Source organism: Mastigoproctus giganteus, chromosome 4 (assembly GCF_048544385.1).
Source record: "Mastigoproctus giganteus isolate SK-2022 chromosome 4, ASM4854438v1, whole genome shotgun sequence".
Classification (NCBI taxonomy): Eukaryota; Metazoa; Arthropoda; class Arachnida; order Uropygi; family Thelyphonidae; genus Mastigoproctus; species Mastigoproctus giganteus.
In genome coordinates, this window is record NC_143578.1 from 241,103,552 (window position 1) to 241,122,757 (window position 19,206).

Consider the following 19,206-nt stretch of genomic DNA (forward strand, 5'->3'; position numbering starts at 1 on the left):
TTTTTGTACTCTCTTCGCATTCTAAATTCTTCTGACACTCCATTGACCACCCTGGATATAAACACGAAATATATTAATTAATTCCAACTGTCCGAAGCACTGCAAAGAGACTGTAAAGAGATCGTTTTCTGCCATGAACAGGATGACCCAGTGATATTTGAGGTCCAAGGAAGTCCTCATCTTCACCTGCCACCCAGATAAGACAAGCTTCAAGGCTATGGCCCCCTGGAACTCTCCTCAAACCCTTCCTGGATCAGCCGCCAAGGACCTCAATAAACCACTAACACCATCTTGAAATGCAGTTGCAATTAAAGCTATCAAGCTGCCAGGTCAAAGACACGTATGATTAAATAAATAAATTCAGTGAGAACAAATTTTCTATAGGAAAAAAAATTTCCACATTCCATTCAATCCAACTACCAGCCGATTATAATGTCAATCCCCAAGGCTGCAAACCTGTCTCGAATATCCCTGTACACATCACAAACCACAATAGACCAATGCAGACCCAAAACCGAAACTTGCCACCAGTACAAACACCGATTACTATGGCTACCGCCATTCGGATTGTCTTTCAAAATGCAAGAAGTATCTGTAACAAGCTAGACACTGTCGAACAGCTTCTGCTCTTGAAAACCCTAGATATTCTCTGTATCGCTGAAACGTGGCTTGGGAATACCATTTCCGGAAGATCTACAGTCACCGATTTACCCCACACTGGTTGGAAAAGACCTGGGTTCGAATCCCGTCGGTGACGCGAGGAACTTTACTGGGCTTTTTTCACTCCGTGGCTGAGTTAGTCGGTCTCAGGCGTAGATAGCAAGGTTTTTCCCTCGCTCAACATTCCCTCGCTCGTTCACCTGCTAGAAAATTTCTTACCTATAAAAGGTGACGTGTTGTGGTTTATCACAACCGTGCTTTCTGACAGAATCTTTCTTCTTACAGCGGGTCAAGATATAATCTCAAGAAAAATCACTGCGGGAGTTCCCCAAGGCGGAGTCCTCTCCGCAGCATTATTTACTGCAGTCATTATTCCGTTTGTTCAAGAGAGAGAAGAGATAATCTGATATGCTGATGATATTAAGCTGCATACCCAGATTGACCCCGGCGAACATATCTCAAATGTCAATGAAAACATAAATCGAAAGTTACACGACTTAGCATCCTATCTCCATCAATTAGGACTGCTCATTAACCCTGCAAAATCAGCCCAAATTGTCTTTTCTTTGAAGCACCGACCCACTGAGGTCCAAGCTTCTCTAGACGGTATTCTCCTTCCAGTGGTAAATATACATACGGACTTGGGAGTCCTCTTCGATTGCAAAGTGGCTTTCAACCCCCACATTGAGGGCGCTGACTCTCTTTAGAAAATACAGCTGAGAGTTACAGGCTCCGAAAAAAACGATAAAAAAACGATAAGTGTTTGCTTTTTATTTACATAATTGTTATTTTATATTGTACTTAATACGTAGTCTTAGTGTTATAATTACGCTGGTTATTTTTATTTTAATTTATATAAACAGTTTTTGTAGATATACGTAATACTTTATATACGTAAACAGTTATTTCGTTCGAATCTGCAAGCATTGTTTTTGTATATAGTGATAGGGAATTCAAATTTTTAATTGAGGTAGCTCATACGCTTCACTGTTTCTATTACATAGCGTAGTATTGACATTTAATTTAATTTAATTTAATTTAATTTATTGATCTTATTAAAATAAAATATCATGCCCCAAACTAGAGCAACAAAGCAATGGGCACAAAGTGGCAGGAGTGCTGTGACTCGGGGGAGAACTCAGGGGGGCGATTCTCCAACGCATCACAGCCTAAAAAAATGTGCAACTTGTGAAATGTTTGCCGAACTATCTGGAACAGAACATGATATTGCCACGGGGGATGTCTTTGTGTGTGTGTGCGATGTAAGGAGTGTAAGGAAATCAGGCCACAACTCAGCGTTGTTATGGGCCTATATGGGAGTTTGAAGGACAGGGTGGATGCTCTCGAAAGATCAAAATTGAGATGCCCACATCAACGCCAGAGCTTGCACTTGGTCATCACGCAACACAGCGGCAACCCCTCAAGGCAGAATACGCTGGTCCCAAAGGAGCTAGTAGTTGTTGGTGACTCTATTGTCAGGGAAACGGGAAACATCCTTTATATAAACATCCTTTATATAGAAAGGATAGATGGAACAGGACCAGTGTACGTCTGCCAGGGGCAAAGGTTGATGACGTTTTAGAGCTCAGAAAACATTTTCGTACAGTGCTGAATTCAAGTTAAAAGTGATCCTATTTGCAAAAGTGAATGTAAATCGTGCTGCTGAATGTAAGTTTGGTCCTCCTCCAACTGAGAAAACAATCCGAGACTGGCTACGGGAAGAAGAAACCCTACTGAAAACGCCACGGCAGAAGAAGGCCATGAGGGGCAAGTCAGCAAAATGGCCTGATTTAGAGAGGAAATTGAAGATATGGATTGAAGAGCAAAGAGCAATTAGAATTCCTGTGTCCACAAAGATGGTTCAGCATGAGGCAAGAAGAATTGCTGATGAAATCCTTCCTTTTAGCTATCACGCAAGGTTGTTTACTACCTACTGAACCACTGACACCTTATGTATGCTACGTAGGTCCACTAACCCCGCGGCCAACGGGTCGCATTCATTTTTTAATAACCATAATTCAGTGATCACTCAGTGTACATTAGTAGAAAAACTAATAGCATTTCTCAACCCAAGCATTACTCATCTTTTGGCGAATAAATGGATGCAACAATGAAATTCTAAACTATTCTGTTGTTGCGTCCTGTATTGTTGAATGCGTCTTTGTGACGTGGCTCGATGAATTGTTGTCATCCTATTTTTGCCACGGGTCTTTGTTTCACCATTTTTAAGCCACACTTGTTGAAAGGCATTGTGAAAAGATTGTTTGTTGGTTGTTTGGTTTTTTAGGAGCATTAACAACTAAGGCCATATTACTCCGGGGAACCCGGGTCTAATGTAGAAGCGTGTGCTACTCCCTGCTGCTGCTTCCCACCTGGCTACAGAGGTGCCCTTTGTGAAAAGAATGGATGCAATGGAGACATTTCTTGTTGTTTGTGGTAGTTCCCTCCTGGAAGACACACTCATTATTTGCAAGGTTTTGGACAAAATAACCGCTTTACAAGTGGATATGTTAATTAGAGTGTTTGTCATCTGTTGTGTTCGTTATGTTTCCAGATCGACGCCAAAGTCAGCAAATGTTATTTATCATCGAGATCATGTTTATGATTATCGACAAAGTACATTGTTAATGCCTTGGGACATTCATATAAAGAGTACGCGTTACATTTTCATAAATGGTGTCTTAATATTTTTTGAATTATCAAAACTATTTGGGAACATATTTAAAATTTGTGAAATTTTTGAAAAGAACTATTTATTGGCGAACTCTTTTATAAAAGTAAACTAAAAGTTCTGAAAAAATTTGCGTCGTATTAAAACAATTTCAAACACGACAACAGTTACTGCAAACTGCGTTCACTCCATTACAATTGTCAATCGATTTTGCTTTTATCCACTCAAATATAAAAGTGCATTTCAAAAGAAACCCAGAAAACTATTTCTTTAATAATAATATATTTGCATTATGGGAATATTTCTTGGCCATCCACGTCTTCTTTCTTTTCTTTAATTTCACCGAAATTTTTTAGTCGGTTTTAAAACAGGGGTCAGGGCGAGTACTTCATTTTTAAACATGCCACGTGTGTGTATGTGTGTGTGTCTGTGCGTATATATATATATATATACACTGAGTGATCACTGAATTATGACTGTCCCTATTAAATCTGAACCACGACGTAGTACCACAGATAAGGTGTCACTGGTTAAACAGGTAGTAAAATTCAGAGGTGAGGGGTAAAAGGCAGGATTTGTCGGACTTTGATAAAGGACAGATTGTGGGTGCTCGACAAGCTGGTGCCTCGATTTCCCAAACGGTTGAAGTGGTGGAGTGTTCGAGAGCCACCGTAGTTCAAGCGTACCAGGACTGGCGTCACAATGGTCAAAAACGACGACGGCAAAACTGCAAAGGTCAGCGAAAGGTTGATGTTAGAGGTGAGCGCCGGGTCCAAAGATTCACACAGGATTACATGCGCAGCAGTGTTGAAGGGTTGACTACTCATTACAACAGAGGCCAACCCGGAACAATATTTGACACGAGCATGCGTCACACGTATGGGTTATGCTACGAGTTTAATAAATAAATTTGATGAATATCTGCCTTTGATGCTTTCAGCAATACCTCAAATTCATCAAATTTATTTACTAAACTCCTAGCATTGGTGTACACGCAAGTATACACCAATGCTAGGATTGCACCTGTCAATGGCACCTGTAGTCAAGAATAGAAACAAGTGCAGGTATACCTGCACCTGTTTCTATTCTTGACTACATTAACACAACCCATGTGTTTACTTGTACCGCACTGACTCCCAGCCGTCTCTGAAATATCCTGCAACTTGTTTTTCAGGCTTCTGCTCATTCTAATAGAAGTTGTGCAAGAATCTCTTTCACTTCTGCCAGTGGCTACTGTCAATCTATTGGTCTTTGTCTCCCCCCTAGCTAGCAGTTTTCCGACCCACCTAACACTGCCTTCATAGCATCTGCAAATATTCTTGCACCCTTTCTATTTAAGTGTATCCCATCCCTGTAGAGGCAATCTCTCCTGTTAACAAGTACAGTCCAGGCTGAAAAAAATTCTACCCCTTGAGGCTTGCACAATCCCTCCAGGGCCAAATTGATCGACAACGTCCTCATCATATACGTCCCTCCTCCTATCGTGTCTTTTGCAGAATTGCAGACACTTTCAAATTCAACCCTAATTCACGGCTTTTTTTCAACAGTGACCTGTACTTGTTAAGTAATTCCGCCGGTCTCCTACTCTTAATATCATTAGTGCCAACGTGTACAACAACAACATCACCTTTTGTGCCCTTAAAAGATGATTTCCGCTGTACAACGTCCAACTTTGCCCCTGGTTCTGATCCAGCTATTCTTTTTGCACAATATGTTTCCCGTTTCCTGACAACAGAGTCACACTTAGGTCCACATAAATCCACAATATCCTTGAAAACTGAGCATTAGTATTTTTTGGTTAATCCTAATAACAGATGGCGGTGCGAATACGGATCAAAATCCGAGTGAAATTTACCGTATTTCTCCAAGTATAAGACGCTCTCATCTATAAGGCGCACCTTAATTTTATAGCCCGAAATTTGAAAAAAATGTGTTACATAAAGTTATTGAACTCGAGTTTTATTCATCATAAAATTCATACAACTCCACACCTGAACTTGAAATAGTCTTCCGCGGCCTAATATATCAACTCTCCAAGGGACGTGAGGCTAACCATCTGAACTTCACTTTGGACCCTGAAACTGACCACAAATTGGAACGCAAACGTCTCCTCACACATCTCAACCAGAGCTGGCAAACCCGCTGGCAGACATCAACCAAAGGTGAAATAACTAAAAAAATTTATTCCTGATCTACAACTGGTGTACCCAAGCTATCCACCTTGGCTTTCTCCTGGACTACTCGCCACCTACCTGTTGACCGGCCATGGCGCCATAAGAGAAAAACTCCATGGATTCGGATTGAGTGACACCCCCCTATGCCACTGCGGACTACGCGAGACATGGGGGCACTTGATGTACGACTGCCCACTGTACGAGGATCTCCGCTGCCGATTTATAACCACCACCCAAATAATGCTAAGAGACCAGGAATATCTGATACTAACTGAAAAAGATACTTATAGTGCCTTCACTCAATATGCGCAAGACCTCTTCACAAGAAGGCGGACTCTCCCGCATCCACCACCACAACAACAACCATGAAATGATATGTGGACCTCCTTCGGACAGGACACAGCCTCCCGAGTGACTTTCTATTCAGCTGAATTCCAACCAGCCCAATGAGACCGCTCTGCATATGTCAGCCATAATGGTAATCGGTGCCGGCGCTCTTGCTGGACCCATCTTTCTTTCCCCCTCCCTCGGCGGTAGGGGAGGAGACAGGATTTTTTTTCCCCTCCTGCCTTCTCCCCTACTCGCCAACCCAGATTTCCTCCTGGTGGGGCATGGGCATGCCTCACTGACTTATAATGGGGTCGCCTCCTCTATCGACCCCATTTCTTCTGTCTTTCTCCCCCCAGTCTTCAGTCTCCTCTCCCTCTCTATCTGCTCACCAGCGTATATCCCACAGGTCAAAATTTAATAGCTCCAAATTAAGTTCGCTCATATTTCGGTCTTTCAATCTAGCGATCAACCCACGCAAACGTTTTTTTTTTTTTTTTTTAAGGTCCTTGCCACTGAAATCTCAGGAAACTAGGTGGCAGGGCCTGCTAGAGTAAATAACTATAATAGTGGTGTACCTGGTCTGCCTCCACGGGGCGAAGTGTGGGCAACGTCGGGCCCCAGCTGGGGTCCGGCGGCTAAATGGCCAGAAGAACAACGGTACACAACATCACACACCTCACGATCCATATACTTTTAAATCTCTGGCCTTTACAGTGAACTGTATCACACCACAATGTAAACTACGCGGAGATGGGGGAAACCCCTGGTGCCGTTTGACCCTAAACACACTTTACACTTTACACTTCACTTTACAACTCCTCACCGGGTTGGGTTGTGACACATTACGACCGGACACGTTATTTCGCGCTCCTGAATTTGTGTGTAAAATAAGTGTTTAAAATGTTTAATCAGTTTAAAGAAGTGTTCCACCTGAAAGGGCTTATCTGGAGGATTCCGTAGGTGAGATTAGTTTTATTATCTATTGGGAATTTAGTAAATTAGCAGCGTTTCTATCTGTGTCCTTCGTTGTCAGACTACAATGGTCACCATGTGGCTGGCAGAAGGGTCATAGAGAGGCACTGATGTAAAGCAGAAGCCACGTTGGTAGTTTACACTTGACTGGGGGAGTTTCCCAAACTATGTTTAAAACTGAGCTGAGAGACCGCTCCACCAAACTGTACCGTAAACTGCCGAATTGTGTAAATTGTTCTTGAACTGGAGGGTGTGACTACGGTGATCTGCATTATTGAGTGGGGAGGGTGACCCCCCATATGTGTTAATGCTTAAGCCTCTATTAGCGAGTGGTTGCCATCTACAGCCTTCGGCACTAGCTTCGTCACCGCCACCACTTGCCAGGCGCATATAAACGTCTCGGGCCACACTCACAGTCATAGCTGAAGGCCACTTGCCGTTTCAGCTTCTCTTTAGCGAGCACTACTTGGGCGCACTCTACGCCTCTGGCAGTAATTGCCTTGCAGCGACCACCCGGCGTTTCCCCCTGCCCCGCTCCAAGTGCTGTGGGGAGACCCAAAACTTCCACAGTCCACTGTGTGCCTTCAAATACACCCACGAACTTGTGGTTGGCATCAATCGCCATCATTTTTAACAAACCATCTAACCCCAACATTGTGAACCCGATTAACCGAACAGTCTCGGTAATTCGGAATCCACGGATATGGAGGGGAAAGACAAGCACAAACACTCCCTGACACAGACACAAAATGATGACGCCATCATTATTGATCAACTGGAGGATATAGAGGACACCCGACCTCGGACCCCCCAACCAAACGGAAAACCCGCAAGCGATTGGTTCCCGAACCGGAACGCGAAACACGATCTCGGGTTGAAACAAAGGAACAGCCAGAAGCCAATGCATCGCAAAAAGAAAGAAATGATGAAAAACAACAAGAACTATGTCTGGACCATACCATTCCAGAGGGCTCCGTATACGAGAAAACTCTCTTTCTGAAAACGGCCCTCGAAACCATTTTTAAAGAGAATCCCAGTAGACTATCGTCTGGCCTGAGATCACAGATTGTCATCATCTTTCACAAGATGGAGACAATCCTGCATGACACACATGTTGAAAACGAGAGAGCCATCTCACGGCTACACTCCTACATCGAATGCGGGGCAAGACAAATGCCACAGCGCACCCCGGCATATTCAGAAGCGCTGAGGACCCCAACGGAAACGCAACAGACAACAACGCACCAGACAATAACAACGCAACAGAAGAGGAAGACGCTCCTACCAACACCAAACCTGGTGATACTTAGACCGAAACAAACAGGAAAAATTCCCACAAGCGAAGACCTCAAAGCAAAAGTAATAAATAACATGAAGGAGGATCTGAAGCTAACACGAATAAAAGGGATGAGAAAGATGAGAGACGTAGGACTGGTAATAGAGACAGAGACGAGGCAAGAAATCCAGAGCATCATTGAAAACCCCAAGATTGAAGCCCTTGGATTAACGGCCCAGCCGCCCAAAAGGAAGGGACCAAATATATTAATTTATGACGTTAGCCCAGAAATTACAGCCACCCAGATAGCTGAAGAACTTTACCACAGAAACCTCCAACGCGAGGTCCCGGACAAGCAGCCGCAAGAAGTGATAACACCAAAGTTCCACATAAAGGCGAGAGGAGGCTTAAAAAAACAGCTGGAGTGTGGAACTAATCCCTGAGGCGTGGCAAGTCCTAAAGGACCGGACAAGGGTCTACATAGAATGGGGAAGCTATCGTTTTCGTGAGCGGGTGGCAGTACCGAAATGCTTTAGATGCTGTAAGTTCGGCCACTCCAGCCACGTCTGTTCCCAGACAGTCCCAACATGCGGACATTGCACTGAAAAGGGCCACGAATATAAAGAATGCCCACACAAAGACAAGGAAGCCACATGCGCAAATTGTAAAACAATGAAACTCGAATACACACACTCAATCAGGGATCCTAACTGCCCAATCTATATAAAAGCCAAGAGCACCTACCAAAACAGAATCGATTATGGGTACAAAAATTAAGAAATATAACACAACCATCATCAAAATAATACAAACAAATGCCCAGCGAGCAAAAGCGGTGGCTGACCAGATTCGAGTCAAGGCCGATGAAGAGAACATGGACGTTATTATATTACAGGAGCCGTATGTCCATGCAAGGCGGGTGGCGGGCTACCCATTACAATGTAAAGTGATCCACACAGAAGAAGACACCCCGTGGGCGGCGGTATTGGTCAGAAACAAGAATATTACCGCAACAAGAATAACGCAACTATGCACGGCTTGGGCAGCCTGTGCCCAACTCATCACAGCACTGGGTTCCCTCTACGTGGTGGCTCTATACAGTAGACCGGGACAAGAAATAGAGATCGCCATCAACTACCTACGCTACCTACAGAACATCCTGCCAAACGAAAGAATCATAATAGGCGCGGATGTAAACTGCCGCTCCCCGCTATGGTATAGCTCTACAGATGATAGAAAAGGGACATCAAACGGACAGCAGCTTGAGAATTACCTGACAGGATCGCGGTTAGCTGTCCTAAACCAGCCACACCAGTTACCGACAATCTGTAACACCCTCTGGGAGGCCACAATCGACATATCCTTAGCCACTAGGAACCTGGCGAACGACGTGGCCGACTGGAGGGTGGAGGAAGCCTGGACCACCTCGGATCACCGAGTTATAATTTGCACAATAACAAGAACAATGACAAGAGCAACAACAATCAATCAACGATGCCATAGATATGCAGTTGCCAAAGCGGACTGGCCGCTATTCAAAGAACTACTGACCACAGCGATCAACAGTAACCCACTAACCCTGAACCCATTGAACAGCCCAGACGACCTGCAGAAAGTTACTACGGAACTGATGACAACTATCAGTAACCAAGCAATAAGAAAAAAACACTCCCAACTGGGGGCAGTACCCTGGTGGACTCGAGAAATTGCCATGCTCCGGCGGCAAACGATAAAAGCAAGGAAGGACTTTCAGAGGGCCCGCAGATCATGGCCTGCAAACGAAGTCGAAGTCCTGAGACAACAATATAGGGAGATAAGAAACCGCTATACTGATGCCATTAAGAAGAACAAAAGACGCTCTTGGGAGCTCTTAGTATCCACAGAAGGAAACACTGACCCCTGGGGCCTAGTCTACAAGGTAACCACCAACAAAATGCCCAGAGGGGAGGTGAATTCCACTACCAGAACCCGGCAGGAAAACCTTACCACGACCTGCAAGGAAAGCCAGTAGACGAAGCTTTAGAAATGATCCCTCAAGAAAGAGCTATATACCAAACAGCACTGGAAGGAGCAGCAAAAGAAATCAAAATATCTGAGAGAACAAAAGAATGGTTTAACCCACAAGTGCAAGCAAGTTTCCTCAGGAAGCAAAAACTGTAGTGAAAATGGCAAAGGACGGGTCATCCTGCCGATCACATTCGTTATAAGAAAGAAAGAGCACATTTCATCAAAGCAAAACGACAGGCACACTGCAGTGTTGTTCATAATAAACTAAAAAGAGCAAAAAGAATTACTAGCGATAGAAATAACACAGAGAATAAGACCGAATGCATTTTCAAAGAATGGGCTAATAATACTTTTGGTAACCCTCCTGGACTGAATCAAATTGAGAACACTGATAATGGTAACAAAATTTTTAAATTCCTGAAAGATTTAAACAAGCGAAACTATTCGGCAAGAGAGGAAACAACAAGACCTCCTTTGAGTGAAATACAAATCACCAAAGAGAGCGTAATGAAAGCAATCAACGATCTGCCCAATAAGGCCACTGTTGGACCAGACAAATTTCCAATGTTCATCCTTAAGATAAGTAGCCCATTTATAATAGATCTATTACTGCACATCTATCAGGAAATCATCAGGTCAGGAGCTTTCCTGCAAGCTTGGAAAAATTACGTTGTAACCCCAATACCAAAGATTAAACACCCAAAATTGGCTAAGGATTACAGACCAATTTCTGTTAGTTGCACCCTACAGAAGGTATTCGAAAAAGCACTTCTTCCCACCATCAATCAACACTGCTTCAGCCATAGACCACCACATTTGCACTCAGTCATTTCGAGGAGATCAACAATAACAAACTTACTGGAAACCCTTTTTCGCGTGCAAAAAGCCCTAAATGAGAAAAAAACAAATTGATATTAAATTTTTGGATATCTCTGCAGCCTACGACAACGTCTCAATTCCAGCGCTCATTTGCGATTTTAAGGAATTATTTTAATGTAAGAGGAAATTTGTTAACTATAATAACCAGCCTGCTAGAACACAGAAAACTTACTGTTAAGCACCAAAAGCTACAATCTTGCTTTACCATCTCGCAAGGAGTGCCACAAGAGGGATTCTTTAGACGAGGGGGGAAACCCCCATCCCCTCCCTTCCACCTAGGGAAGTGTGATTCAAAGATGAAGGTGGCTAGGGTGCCCTCTTCAGGTCGCCACATGGCATTTGGCAATTACACTGTACAGGATGAATCGATTGAGACGCAACTCGATTTACTTCATCACATTTTTCTGTTCCACTTAGGAATGCTGAGCGTTTCTATTTTATGGTTAATCCACGAATACGAACCAAAATGCGAGTGAAATTTATGTATTGATTTTGAACAAATATAGTTTAATGTACTAACAGTAAAAATAAATGTGGTGCTTGTGAATAACTCGAATAAAATAACTGATCATAGTGTGTAAACAGAATGCATAAATTATGGCTGTCTTGGGCGTGAATCATTAATTTAAGGTTATTCGAATGACAACTGATAGTAGTTCGATGCATTGTCGATAGATGGCAGCGTACACCAATTGTATAACTGAAACTACACGATCGTCACTCCATTAATTCTTTCATTACAAAAAAATACACAATTTCGAATCATACCTAATGTTAACTGCATTGTTTCATAAAGTAATTCGAGGAGATCTCGCTTAATATGTTCATATTGTAAACAAGCATATCGAATTGGTTGAGGCTGACGTCAGTAATGTAGGACAGAGACAAAAAGAACTTTTGGGGAAAGATTCTCGGCCAGAGCAGAAAAAGAAAACTGCTGGGGATTCTTATAAAATTATTAATCTGCAGACCTTTGAAAAACTCCACACACACACACACACACACACATCTGGACAGGATATTAGGAAGACTACTGTGATAAGAAAATTAGAAATATCATAATTTTGGTTTGGGTTTAATGGGACAGAAATCTTAGCCTTCCTTGTGTAGAGTCCACTTTAATTAAGTCTCCCTAAGAGTCAGGTTGGAAATATTTTCATCTGTGACCGCAGTAACTTCCAGCCACAGTTAATGAGAGGACACAGGGTCTCGTCTTGCTGTTAGAGAGGTCTGTTCTGGTTGACGTAGCTCTTGGACAAACTTACGCATTTCTTCTTTCTACTTTTCCTTTACATCCTCTAAGTCTGTCCAATCCTGGCTTTCCTTCACCACCGAGATTTCCTTCCTGCTTACGGGACACGGCTCTCTTAATGAAAAACCCGCACCAACTAGGACTCTGCGCGATTTTTCATTTATTATTATTTTAATTTAATTTTTATTTTTTTTTTTTAATTCACTGCGCCACGGTTTTATTTTCTCACTGTTCTCTGTTTTGTTTGTCCCTCTTGAATGGGTCCACACACGATCTTGGCCCACCTACAGGCAAACACTTGGTGGGTCAGAGTCTTTCAGAAAAAGTACAAGCTTTACATCGAGTAGCCCTCCTTCCGTGGAGTGGACGAGTACCCAGAATCGTCTCTCCAGGTGATTGATGCTTCTGAGTGCCGAGCGGCCATACACAACAACAACAGAATACAAACACACCAACCTACACCAACGCATTTCTTGTGTTTTTCCCTTTGTATTTTCTACTTCTCCAGTTATTTTTGTTTCGGTTAAATAATTTGCTAGGAGTTGATTGAGTCTTCCCCTTATACCATATTTCAGTAATTTCTGTCGCAATATTGGGATATCAATTAGGTCATATGCTTTGGTCAAATCTATAAATAAAATCAATATGAAGTTGTTGTCGTTTAAATGTACGTTAAGAGAGTCTACTAAACTCTCTAATAATGTCTGTGTGCTCTTGCCCTTCTGATATGAGAATAGAGAGTTGTTTAACAGTCCATATTGATGGAAATATTTGCTTATATTTGTTAATTTTATATCTTCGTATGGATGTTTCTTCGAATATTTATCTACTATTAGGTGTACATCTTCTGTGATCTGAAAGTTGATTTAATAAAATGTACGAATTTCTATACTTTATATTTGTTATAAGGTGATCCAAGCAAGAGTTTACTGTTCTATCTCGCTCTATCCTTTCTTGCCTAGTTGTTCCAAATAAGATATGTTCCAATCCATAATAGTTTAAGGATTAAGGGAGACTTAGATGTGTAGCTTCCAAGTCTTCGTTCACTTCTTTTAGTGAATGCAGCAAATCGTGGAATTCTTCTGCCGAGGAGGAAATTTCACTTCTTTCTTCCCTCTCTTCTTTCCTCCAAAATACACACTTCCACCGCTGTTTCTTTTGTCTGGCCATCCCCTTATAGGTTGCTTCTTTCAACGAGTGTCGATAATGATACCCACCTCTAGCGCGTGCAGTGGAAGGTCCCGCTTTCTGCATAAATTATGATTCGTGTTTGCAAACCTTTGGATTAGCCAACACAGGACGTTTCAGATAATTCACTCGCACTAAATAAACAACAGAAGAAAGGATTAAACATTGGCCTTATTCATGTTCCTCCCTCGCACGGCGATGCCACCTTGCAGTGGATCTTCTCAAACTGTTTAGTAGAGGAAACCCTGACCATAACTGAGAACTTCCTCCCGTCCGATCGTGTTCCGATTGCTGCGAGGATATCTCTGCAGGCACCTAAGGATGAACGTACACAAGTACAAACTACAAACACTGTCAGGAAAGTATACAGTCCAAAATACATCAACATTGGAAAAGTTACTTTCCCTTTTCCAACTTTACCCGTGGAACATACTGGCTGAGCTTAATATTAATGAGGCTGCCTACTGGCTTTCGAGATGGATGGAATTCATTGCAAGGTCTGCAATGTCCAACACTTGCATCCTAAGTCCCCACGCAAAGCCCTGGTGGAATGACCTCCTGACCAAGGCCTTTAGGGAAAAACAGGCAGCCCGCGCCTCTTACAAGAAGTCGCCTTCACAAGAGCCATACGCCAAATTTTCCAAAGCAAGGATGGATTTCCAGAAGAGGAAACAATTTTCTATTGACAATTTCATGAACGGCCGGCTATCCAGGGGAAAACGTGTGTGGTCCACAAGTCATACTTGCACCCCTCTGCCTTTAGATGTCCAGGAATGGTGTGAGCATGTGCTGCGTTTTAAACGAGATCACCGTGTGTCCGAAACATATCCTTAGAACGAAGCGTTTAACATTTCTTCACCTACTAGTAATACAGAAATTTCCGAAGAACAACTAATAAAAATAATAATAAAATTTTTAAGCCAGACTTGTTGAAAGGCATTGTGAAAAGATTGTTTGTTGGTTATTTAGGAGCATTAGCAACTAAGGCCATATTGCTCCGGGAATAAGTGGTGGTCATTCCCTGACCTTTCCGCATCCTCCGTATTTGGTGGTGACAGGCTCGAACCCCGAGAACCCCGGTCTAATCTAGAAGCGTGTGCTGCTCCTTCCCACCTGGCTCCAGAGGTGCCCTTTGTGAAAAGAATGGATGCAATGGAGACATTTCTTGTTCTTTGTGGTAGTTCCCGCTTGGAAGACACACTCATGATTTGCAAGATTTATGGACAAAATAACAGCTTTACAACTGGATATGTTAATTAGAGTGTTTGTCATGTGTTGTGTTGGTTATGTTAGCAGTTTTCCGGATCGAGGCATAATTGAACAGATTTTGTTGATCATCGAGAGTAACATGGCGTATTTAATATCTTTTATTAACGTTACAGACAAAGTACATTGTTAATGCCTTGGGACATTCATATAAATAGTACATGTTACATTTACATAAATGGTGTCTTAATATTTTTTGAATTATCAAAACTATTCGGGAATATATTTAAAATTTTTGAAATTTTTGAAAAGAACTATTTATTGTTGAACTCTTTTATAATCCCCACGGATCTTCCTTTATGTTATGCCGAACAAACCTTGCCCAGGCAAGTTTCTTCTCTTGGAAAATGGTATTGAAATAACTCCTATTGGATTTATACAACTCACCAAGCCTGTCAATCTCATCTCTGGGCCTGTTAGCTCTCTTTGCCCTCTGGAAATTACGACGAGCATTTTGTAAGTTTCTTCTGAGAATTGTGAGATTTGGGGTCCACCATGAAACACTATTCATTTTTCGTTTTTTCTTTTTTTAGAGTGGACTCACAGACAGTGATTACAATCTCTTGAACCCTAGAAATCTGCATATCAGCAGGAAGCGAGCCAAGTTGGACGATTATTTCTTCTGAAGTAAGCTCATGTACTTTTACATCAAAGATATTCCAATCAATGTGTTTTTGTCTTAAACCGCGGTAAGTCAAAACAGCTCCTAATAACCCTAGGATTGTTGCTTAAACTAATCATAAAAGTGATGACATTGTGGTCGCTCGAGCAGCAGCAGCAGCAGGCGTTTATGGCTACAGTAAGAATGTACACAGGAGTCATAAACGTCCCAAATATCTGGGATTTCTGTCAGTGGCACAATCCTACGCCATCCTTGAGGTCAGAGCCCACACTGACCCTCAAATACAACCGGTCGAAACTGTGTAGTCGGTTCCTACCTGCCCAGGCACTCCCCAAAATTCAGGCAGTGCTCCGTCTTGGAGTCGAACTTCAGAAATTGGCTACCGACTACAAATACCGTCACACGCTCCTCGAGTGGATTCCATCTGTGGATAATTTCCTCCATATGACGTTCAATCCTCGTATTTTCATTATTATAGTAATTTCCATGTGACGCTAAATTTTTCTATTTTTGCCAATTAATCTAATTTATAATGTAAAACTCCTGGCCACGTCGAGTGTTATTGTCTCTAGTACATGTCCTGTACTTATTAGCAATAAAGAATTTATTTATTTATCGTTATTCCACGCCACCTCACCGTGCCAAATAGTTTTCCACTTCATCGCATGCTGCACGACTTAAACACGTTCATAGGGGGTGTTCTGTTAATTTTGTCGAGCAGTGTAGATCCAATAAGCCGCGATAGTAAAATTCACACAATTCTACAAAAATTTCTTCAAAAAATACAAAACATTTTTAGTGGTGTGGAATATAAATCAATTAAATTTTCCAAAAATTTCTATAAATTTTAAAATATTTTATGAACTTTTTGATAATTTTGGTTTAGTCACTGGGTGAGCGATTGCTGAAACGAACTTCCATCTGATGTTGGGGAAGTTGATGGTTTTAAGAAATTCAGTGAAGAAATAGAGAAACTATTGGAGGGAATGAAGAAGTGAAGCAGGCCCTGTCCTTTTTTGTTCTTGTTTTCTGGGCGATGCTGTATATAAGCTTTCTGTCGTGTATCTAATGGTAAAGTGTGAGAGATCAAGAGATTTCCACATTCCAGCTTCAGGGTATTGCGAGTGGCCGATTAAGGAGAAATCGGAAGCAATGGTGTCTTTTTTTTTTTTTTTTTTTTTTTTTGGCTGATGCTGCATAAGCTCATACACTTGCTTTCTTCCATCACATGCCACTACTACTGGAACTGGCCCACCTTCCCGTGGTGTGGACGAGTGCCCCGAATCATTTGTCCAGGTGACTGATGCTTCTGGGTAGCCAATTGGCCAGAACATAACAACAGAACACACACACAAAGCACACAAACCTACATCACAAACATATCTGGCCCATTTGTAGTGATTCTGTTCTTCACAAAGACACGAGACGGAGTTGAACAGACGTTCTTGGTGCCGCCCATTACATATACACATGTCCACACAGGAGCATATCAGGCAGATGAAGACTTTTGCAAGAAACACATGGGAAAGAAATCCTCGATGATTTGCTCGAATGGTCTAATATAAACGAATTAAAAATTTCTGAGACAAAAACAAAAATGATGATCTTCAACAATAAACTGGATTATAACAGACCTCCTAAACTCCATATCAACAATGTCCAAATTCCTTATGTTTCTCAAAATAAATATCTCGGTCTCTTAATTAACGATAAATTTTCTTTTATCCCCACGTATAGAATGTGGCTTAAAAGATTAAGACGTGTTTGTGGGGCAGTAGAAGATTGTTCTGCTTCTTTGCCCGGCGTATTACGACCTCAGACAAAACTATTTAACAGCACTCAACCCATTAGTACTGACAACTTCGATATTTTGATTCAAGATGGCAAGAACTTTGCAGCATTCCAATCTTTTTCTGACAAGGTGTTTAAAAGAAAGCGCACCTTGTTTACTAATTCTAGAAGTGGACAGTAGTATTGATGGATGTATTCATGAAATTATATTTCTACCTTACAACTGTTAACTTAGAAACTAAACGTCGTGTTCTTAAATCAGTAATAATATAGAATGTATAAAATGGTATTAACTATACATAAAAATGTATATGTACGATAGATTTCGAGAGGACTTTCGGGACACGTCTTCTGAAATACAACGTGCCTTTCCACGCTAGTTGCCTGAAAGAAAAGAACTAATCTAAAGAAAGTGTTCTTAATAATTTTAAGTCAAAGAAAATACAGAAGAATCTTTTCTTTATTTGCGATCATCTTGTAAAACTAAAAGTTATAATTGCCCGCTTAACATTAACGAGTGACGATTTGTGCCATCGTCGTGTAATTAATTGTAATCGCAATGAGAGAGCGAATGAGAGAGAGAGCGCATTCTCTTCCTATTTCGGTAAACTCCAAAAGTTCTCCAAAGTTGTTCCTTTCAGTTTCTTTACCATTCTGTTGTAAAGGTTTTCTTCTTGTTGGGCGGAAATGTGAGTTCTCCAATTGTTTGTCATTCCTCGCCAGAAGAAATCCATTTTTTCTTGTTTTTTCAACTCTTCTTCGTCCTCGTCATCTGCGAGGTTCTTAAATTTTTCTAACAAATCCTCAAGATTGTGAGTATGCGAATCCTTTTTGGGTCTGCCCATTACCACGTTCTCTTTCATATAAGAGAACTCGGTGTGCTTCAGTATTCTTTTCACCAGTTCCTCGTCTTCCTCCAACTTCTGCTTGTACTTCTGCCCGATGAATTCAGCAACCGCGAAGAGCGCAGTACGAGGATCCCTCTTCATGTCTTCATATGTAAGGAAAAGTACATTTGGGTCGTCTTTGTGGACGTGCCAAGAAGATGTATGATCGAAATAATCCCCAAATGGTACTTCTCCCTTCAAGAAAGCCTCGAAGAACTCGTCGAACGTTATATCTTTTGAATGAGGCATATTCTTCTCGTGGTGGAAGTAGGACACGCAGCAATCCCAAGGATTCCTTATGACATTTATGTACTTCGCCAAAGGACTGTAAGGTTGAAGATGGAAAGGAAGGTGAGTTTTCATCACTCGGGGTTTTGGACGGTCACCGATATTCTTAACACCTGTGACTTCGAGGAACGGAATTAGAGAGAAAAGCATACGTTTGCCGTTGCGAGGAGGAGGAAGACCGTCGTTCAGGATCTCCCAAACTATGTACTGCATCCAAGTAGTTCCACACTTGGGGTAAGTTACGATGAAGATGTCTCCTTCTTCTGGAGAAAATTTTAACAGTTCCCGAAAATTTGTTTCAGATAAAGGAGCTGGTAGGGGGAACCCATCGACATATCGTAGAGGGATCTTTGTAACTTTGGGTTCGGAGTCCATCACAGCCCAAGGGAACACCTGAATAAAATTGAAAACTGCGATTAACAAATAGCGAGTCGTTGATATTCAGAGTAAACAAAGAATTTAATGTTCAAATTCCAAGGTAATGTTAAAGTATAATAGATCATAAAGAATTGTAAAACTTTGAAGGGAATGTCATTACAAAGTACAAGGAAAACGCAGCTGAACTTTCATTGGTCCTAACATAATTAATAAAAGAGAAGTCGTTTCAAATACAGGTTATTTCAATATTTGAAACAGTTCCCAAAAATAACTCTTGTCTCCATTAATTTTTGTAATCGACTTGCAAGGGACGCTGTGGTCTTTCCAGTAACGGTGACAGCCTCTACCGGACAGACCACAGTACAGTTGCATCCTCAAGGATCGACCTTGGGACCGCTGTTCTTTCTGACTTTCTTAAATATCGCTGAGGGAGGAATGGACGGTGTGAGGGAAAAATTTCCCATGATGACTAGATCGTGTTTGTGATCACTGCCAGAAGAGTTCCTCTAAAGGAACTTAGATAAGGTAACTTAAAACAACTTCAAGGATGATCAAAAAGGTGGTA

The 19,206-nt window shown here is 41.8% G+C and overlaps 1 protein-coding gene across 1 annotated transcript; it reads right to left on the bottom strand.

Moving 5' to 3' along the window:
- Nucleotides 1-17,684: 17,684 nt before the first annotated feature.
- Nucleotides 17,685-18,648, bottom strand: LOC150087563 (sulfotransferase 1C2-like). The gene has a single exon (XM_090372538.1). It carries the CDS (start codon nt 18,636-18,638, stop codon nt 17,685-17,687), a length of 954 nt encoding a protein of 317 aa, XP_090228664.1. The 5' UTR covers nt 18,639-18,648.
- Between the last annotated feature and the right edge of the window lie 558 nt (nt 18,649-19,206).